The 7571-nt window shown below is 46.9% G+C and overlaps 1 protein-coding gene across 1 annotated transcript in view; it reads right to left on the bottom strand.

The window, feature by feature from the left end:
- The window catches only part of LOC135116472 (dorsal-ventral patterning protein Sog-like), a 113067-nt gene that overhangs the window by 22076 nt on the left and 83420 nt on the right, over nt 1-7571 (bottom strand). The window contains exons 4-8 of the mRNA XM_064033949.1: nt 7189-7206; nt 3997-4255; nt 3420-3771; nt 2260-3274; nt 1465-1629 (exon numbers count right to left, since the gene is read on the bottom strand). Coding sequence (XP_063890019.1) covers nt 1465-1629; nt 2260-3274; nt 3420-3771; nt 3997-4255; nt 7189-7206 — 1809 coding nt within the window. The remainder of the gene's footprint in view (nt 1-1464; nt 1630-2259; nt 3275-3419; nt 3772-3996; nt 4256-7188; nt 7207-7571) is intronic.

The following is a 7571-nucleotide window of genomic DNA, read 5'->3' on the forward strand; positions in this document are numbered from 1 at the left end:
GACTCAGTAATCATATTAGTGCTGTCATTAGGGAGCTTTAAAAAGACTAAATGAAGGAAGGAATTGGTTCTCAGATAATGGTGGGTGAATAAAATAAGCTCAGTAATTAGGTTGTTAGTGCTGAGTCAAAAGAGAGCTTTAGGTCAGACAAATTCATGGATGAGGATGATAGGTGGAAATAGGTAGGTATGTTTAATACAAGGACTGCCACATGTAGGCCTGATGGCTTTTTGCAGCTTCCCTTATTTTCTTATGCCAAGAGTTTGAATGATGTGTGTGTGTGTGAGTGTGTGTTGCTTTGCCTGGGCCATCATGTGAGGGATTGCCAGCCTGGTATATAGATAGATTTCCCTTTGATTGCTTATGAATCTCAGTTTATACACAGACATACCTCAAGCTAACCATTAATGTCTGGGTGTTTGAACTCTTTAAGTATTCTATGTGAAGAAAAAATGCAAGGATAAGATGGATGGGAGGCAGAAACCCACTCCTCTTTCTTGGGTGTCCTTGCAAGACATTCTAATGCATGAATATTCAGATTAAAGGCTAGTTTTGTGCATTACAGGAGAAAAGATACAAGAAATGAGAGTATATTGTGTATGGAGAGGAAAAAATTCACTCCTCCTTCTTATCTGTCCTTGTGAGATGTTTTAATGTATGAATATTGAGATTAAAGGCCAAAATTGAGCATTACTAGTGAAGAAATACAAGAAACGAGAGTACATCGTGTATGGAGAGGAGCAACAAACCTAATCTTGCATCTTGGCAACCCAACAAGGAGTCACCACAGCAGATGTACATGAATAACAATACACAGACAGATAAGGACTGGGGAAGCAATAAGATATGTACACAAAGATATCAGGCAATAAACCTTTCAGACTATAAACCTTTCAGACTACAAACCTCTCACATAAACATTCAAGTCTACCTATATACTCCTATGTTACAAAAGAGGGCAAACTAACACCCATGTCACCAAGTCCTATATTGAGACTAAGGAAGGGTGCATATGCATTCTAATCTGCCTTCATCATCTCTCATCCAAATGTAGCAACAGCACAGTCAAGGCCGACCAAAAAGAAACCACTCTGGGCTTGGCGATCACTTGTAGACTGATTAGTAATGTGTCAAACTACTGGATATCTTGACTAAGAACTAGGCTAGCTTGGCGATCACTTATAGACTAGATTAGTAATGGGTCAAATTATGCCTGTCTGGGGTGTGTAGGCTCTGGAACTGCATCAATAATGATCAATAATGCATAAAACTAGTGATATCTTTACTGAAACATTACTGAGAACTGTGCTAGGGGAGTGGTGACCTAGACACACTGGGCATCACTGGGCTGGGGACATGTAAGCTCCAGCACAGCACTTATAAACTGATGAAAAAAAAAAAAAATCAAACTAATGAATATTTTTACTTTTACATTACTGAGAACTGTGCTAGGTGAGTGCTGACCTGGACACACTGGGCAGCACTGATCTGGGGGCGTGTAGGCTCCGGAACAGTCCAGGGCGGGGCATATCCTGTCATGGCACTGTATGATTCCCTGGGTACACATGCACATGCGGCAGTGGTGGTGAGGCGACTCCCAACTGAAGCCATTATTGTAAACCTTCTTGTCTGTGGAGGAAAAGTACACCATTTGAAAAAGGGAATAAGACTGACTGCCAAACTATAAAAGGTAATAATGACTGACTGAAATATTGATGTCTTTGTTATAAACCTTCTTGTCTGTTGAGGAGTGACTGAATGAAATGTAATACTGAGTAAGAATGAGTGCCAGACCAGTGAGGTGAAGTGGCACCACTGTGGAAGGAAGATGAGGGAGAGGGAGGAAAAGCAGACTGGAAAGGGAGAGTTTGAGGAGAAACTGAAATGTCACAGGGAGTAAGATTGACTGCAAGACTCCTTCATATTGGTAACCACATTCAGTGTGTAAAAAGAAATGAGAGAGAGAGAGAGAGAGAGAGAGAGAGAGAGAGAGAGAGAGAGAGAGAGAGAGAGAGAGAGAGAGAGAGAGAGAGAGAGAGAGAGAGAGAGAGAGAGAGAGAGAGAGTTACAATATATCCACATGTAAGGTAAATACTTGTGCACAATCAAGACAAGCTGTATATATGAACACCATAATGTGTTGACAAGAAAAGTGTTACTTTTGTGCTTCACTGAATTTACCGCGTGGCGTCCTGCTGCATTACTTTCTCATTGTGTGTGTGTGTGTGTGTATCATACAAAAGTGACTAGCGTGCATACCCTCATCGATGCACTTGTTGGTGACAGAGGGCGGCGGGTGGGAGCTGTCCAGGATACATTCCAGGTTGGCGCAAGAAGTCTTCGGGGACTGACCGGGGTCCAGTAGGCAGGCGGTGGGCACGTTGACGCCGCGCACCCTGCCGGTGAGCAGCGGGGCGGGGCGCGTGGTGTTGGGCAGCAGGTGCAGGTCCAGGTAGCTCACCTCAGCCCCGAGGCGGGAGAGGGACACCTCCATCAACACCAGGGTGTGGGAGAATAGCTCCCATCCCTGCACCTCGTCCTCTAGGGACACCTCCTTCAGGTCGTAACGCGGGTCCCACGAGCGGTCGTCCTCGCGCAGCACAAGGCTCCAGGAGGGCTCCGCGGCGCCGCCAGGGTGCCTGCCTGCCACCATCACATCGTAATGCGTGACGCAGGCAGAGTCCACGGCTACCCACACGGCGGCAGCCATGGGCACCTGAGGGGAGGCAAGCAGTACGGGCTGGCGTGACCTGAGGGCCTCGGTGACCGCCACAGGGCTCAGGGTGCCCTGCAGGCGCCGCCCTGTGCCGCCGTCCGCAGCCACCACTACCTCTATGAGGCCGCGCAGCAGGGCGTCTAGATCGCGGTAGGTGGGGCGCTCATAGGTGCCGTTGGCCCAGCCGTCTCGGTACGAGGCAGTGAGGTCACTCACCTCGTGGTGGCGGCGGCGGTGGCGCGTCTCCAGGGTGAGCGAGGCCACCGTCAGGCCCTGCACGAACACCTGGTAGTGGAAGGTGCCGTTATTGGACAGCGTCACCAGCGCCCAGCCGGCGCCGTACGGGGGCGGCGACATGGAGAGGGCGGTGGAGGTGTCTGGCGGCGGCTCGCTGAGGACGGCGCAGAACACGTTACAGGTGGCGCGGGGGGTGATCACCCCCTCGAGGACCAGGTGGGGGGCCGCCACGCTCCATATCTTGATGCTCACCTGGCCGCGGGTGAGGCGGATGAGGGAGCGTTCCCCCAGCGTGGTGAGCAGCTCGGCGCGGTTCACATCCTGCACGGGACAAAGGTTCGCGTCATTAATACAACACCAGGCAACATCACGCTGGCAGCATGCACGCTCCCACGCCCCCACATCCGCACACCCTCGCCCAACACCCCCGCAGTACTGCAAGACATGTCAGAACACGCATACTCACGGAGTACACTTTGGGGAGGACGATAGTGTCCGTGACGGGCTCCAGGGCGCGCTCCGGCAGTAGTTCCACCCTGAGGCTCACGTTTTGTGTCTCCCCGGCAGCAAACACGCCGTTGAACACCAGACTCACGTGTAGGGAGTCTGTCTTGCGGTCAACGGAGATGATGGCCGTGCCTCCCCCGCTAAGGGTGTGGTGGGGAGTGGAGTGGGTGACCGGTGCGGGGGTGAGGAGCGCGGAGAACACCTCGGTATCCACTCCCACATAGCGGGACACATGGCCGCTAATCTCGTCCTCCTCGCTGTCCTCGGGAGGCTTGAGGGCGACCCACATCTTTTCCTCCAGCAGAAGTGTCCTGCGGCGAAGCGGGTCGGGAAAAAAGGTCAGTAACCTGATGGCGGGGAAAGTGTGTGCACCCAGGGACGAGAGAGAGAGAGAGAGAGAGAGAGAGAGAGAGAGAGAGAGAGAGAGAGAGAGAGAGAGAGAGAGAGAGGAGTACATATTCCAAGGCTGGAATTCAATCAGGGGACCCTCACCCCACCAAACACACACACACACACACACACACACACACACACACCTGTACTCCCGGGGCAGGCGGGTCCAGGTGCCACACACTCTGCTGTTGGTCTCCTCATAAGGCGTTGGCTGGGGCTCAAGCTGCTCCAAAATTTCGCCAGATTCATTGAGAAACTGGATAGAGGAGGGGGACGGAGCACCGTGCTCCAGCAGGAAAGAGAAGTGCAGGGTGCGGCGCCGCAGGAAGAGGCGCCCCGTGGCTACCCTGGTGGTGGTCATCGGTGTCATTGAGGTGCGTCCGTTGAGCAGCACTGCGAAGTCTGGGGAGGAGGAAGTGTTGGCTTACAGAACGGGACGGAAAGGGAGAGGGAGAGGAATGTTGGGTTACAGAAAGGGATGGAAAGGGAGTGGGAGAAAAATGCTTGCTTACAGGACGGGACGGGAAGGGAGAGGGAGAGAAATGTTGGCTTACAGAACGGAGCGAAAAGGGAGAAGGAGAGAAATATTGGCTTATAGAAAGGAGCGAAAAAGAACCAGAAAGAACCAAAGGACGGCATTGTTAAATCTTCTCTCGTCTGATCCCTTCAATCTAACAAGTTGCAATGGAAGCTAATAGAGTTTTCAAGGTTGTTTTCATGATTCCTTAGATACTTTAACAAGAATTCTGTACCATCAATTGAAAAACACCCATGGGAACCTAGCAAATAGTCTCTGCGTTCTTTGAAAATTGTCCTGGTGAGAGAAACGTTCAAGAATACGGGCCAAGAAAAGGCAATGACGAAAATAACATAAAATCAGAAAGATGATGAAGCTGGAATGACGAAGACAACCACAATGATGATGCTGAAGATGACAGAAGAGAAGAGAGACCTACAAGACGAAACGACGACGAGGAAGAGGGAATAACGATAACAACGACAACAATAAACAAGAACAGGAATAAGAATTTACAGTCAATCCCAAACAAAGAAAAAAGGACAATAATCGCACTAAGAAAAAGAAGACGAGAGAGACGAAATGAAAACGATGACGACGAAGAGGAAGAACATGAAAAAGGACAAGAATTCAGTCACTCCCAAACAAAATGAAGAAATAAAAAACGACGATAATCACAATAAAAAAAAATAAAAGACGAGGAGGACAAAATGAAAGCGATGACAACGAGGAGGAAGGAGGAAGACGAGGAGGACGAGGAGGAGGAGGTAAAAGGACCAAACGCAAGTCAAATATGGCGAGAGACAAGCGTAGAGTTTTCCCGCATTTCTCAGAGGACAGAGCGTGAGGGGACCATAAGAAGGGCAAGACAAGGCAAGGAGAGGGGTAGGCAGGAGAAGAAGGAGAGAATATGGACATAAAAATACTAAAGGGAATATGCAAGATTGAATAAAAAGAAGACGAGATAAGACGACAGGACAAAGGAGTGAGGAGACCAAGATGGAGGAACGGGAGGAAGGGGTACGAGGGAGGGAGGCAGGCAGGGAGAGGAAGACGAGCCAGGTGAAAGGAGGGCGGGGCGGGAGTGTGGCGCCAGTGAGTCCGGCTCCTTACTCCTCCCTCCCTCTCTCTCTCTCCCTTCCCCTCACCTCCACCGCCTCCTCCACCTCCACCTCCTCCTCCTCTCCCTTTTCCTCCAGAGCGACGCCACGCCATCCATACTTTTCTCTTCGCACCAAAATAAGCGCGGCGCCGAAGTTTACTCCTTTCATCATCAAACTTTCGCCGCCAAGTCATAATATTTCGCGGAATGATGGAGAGCGGCGGGTAAATATTGCGTCTTCTCCACCATCTTGTTATGTAATCAATGTGACCCGCCCAATCAGACCCTCCCTCTGTCCTGACGTCACCGAGAAAACAAAAGACTATCTATTAAACCTATTGCTTGTTAACCCCACACGCTGTAATACGATAAAAAGTACTTACACGTAACTTTTTTTTATATTTAGAGCTCCAAAGAGACGCGCAAGTGAATATAACGCCGGGAAGACAGAAGACTGTCTGTTTAACCTATTGCTTGTTAACCCCACACGTTGTAATGTGATACGTGACTTAGAACGCAATTTAAATGCAACTTTACATATTAAATAGAGTTCTTAGGAGACGTGTATTACTTAAGTGAATATATGATGGAAACAAAAGACTATTAACCTATCGCTCATAAACAAACAAAATAAAAGAAAAAAAAAAATCAAACTCTCCTGAAAATAAATACAAAATAACAGAGAGAGAGGAAAAAAATACTGTTTTCTTTTCCTCAAGGATAGTGTGACTTAAAACGCACCTTTACATGTTAAATAAAGTGCCTAAGACACGCGTATATTACTTAAGAGGCGAAAATAATGTAACTCAACCATGTCTAAGGAATTAAAAGCGAATATTGTTGAGACATTAACAATAACAGGTGGTGATGAGGCAAGGAGAGGGGGGTAGAGAGGAGAGAAATTTAAAAGACACACATATTACTTTAGAGGCGAATATAACGTAACTCAACCATGTCTAAGGAATTAAAGGCGAATACTACTAAGAAGAACAGGTGGTCACAAGGTAGAGAGGGAGATGTAGAGGAGAACATTACTTAAACAGAATATAACGTACACTCAACTATGTGTAAGGAATTCAAAGTGAATATTATTGAGGCATTAAGAGGAACAGGTGGTAAAGAAAGGTAGGTATAGGAGGACGCGTGTCACCTGGCGCACCTGTGGACACTCCCTAATTGCAGGCATGTCCAGGTATGCCCAGGTGTGTTCAGCTGTCTACGAGGGGCGCTCCCTCAGACACGCTGGTGGACAAACTTAATGCATTTCACTGATTATACGGTTTAGGACAAGGTTAATTTACATTTCCTTTTATTTTCCATTCTTTTTCATTTTCTCTATAACTTCTTGAAAGAAAAACAGTGTTGTTTCTCTCTCTCTCTCTCTCTCTCTCTCTCTCTCTCTCTCTCTCTCTCTCTCTCTCTCTCTCTCTCTCTCTCTCTCTCTCTCTCTCTCTCTCTCTCTGTTATTTTATTTTTTTCTTGAGGAGTTTGGATGTTTTTCCTTCTCTTATTTTGTTTGTTATTGTTAGTTATTGTTAGTTTATTTAGCCTCTCTCTCTCTCTCTCTCTCTCCTCTCTCTCTCTCTCTCTCTCTCTCTCTCTCTCTCTCTCTCTCTCTCTCTCTCTGCAAACAAAACCTACGCCAGTAAAGGTTCAAGATTCCAAGTCAAAGGAATCATATTCTTTAAAAGGAGAAAAACTCAAGTCTTTTCTTACCTCGTCCTTCCAGCGACTCTGCAAATAAAGAAATAAATAAATTAGTGAATATGGTAATAATAAGAGTAGTAACGGTAATGACAGTTGCATATGTAAGGAATAGGTTACTAAATACGATGATAATAACAGTAGTGGTAATAAAGATGAGAGGTGTAAGAAATAGATGAATAAATATGGTCATAATAAGAGTAGTTGCGATAATAATAGTGGCAGGTGTAAGGAGTAAGTTAATAAATATGATGATAATAACAGTAGTAGTAATAATAATGAGAGACGCAAGAAATAGATGAATAAATATGAGAATACTTACAGTAGTATACTTACTGTACTAATAATGAAACTTGTAAGAATGTGTTATACTTAAAGATAAGTTAGTTCATCGC

Source organism: Scylla paramamosain, chromosome 31 (assembly GCF_035594125.1).
Source record: "Scylla paramamosain isolate STU-SP2022 chromosome 31, ASM3559412v1, whole genome shotgun sequence".
NCBI lineage: Eukaryota > Metazoa > Arthropoda > Malacostraca > Decapoda > Portunidae > Scylla > Scylla paramamosain.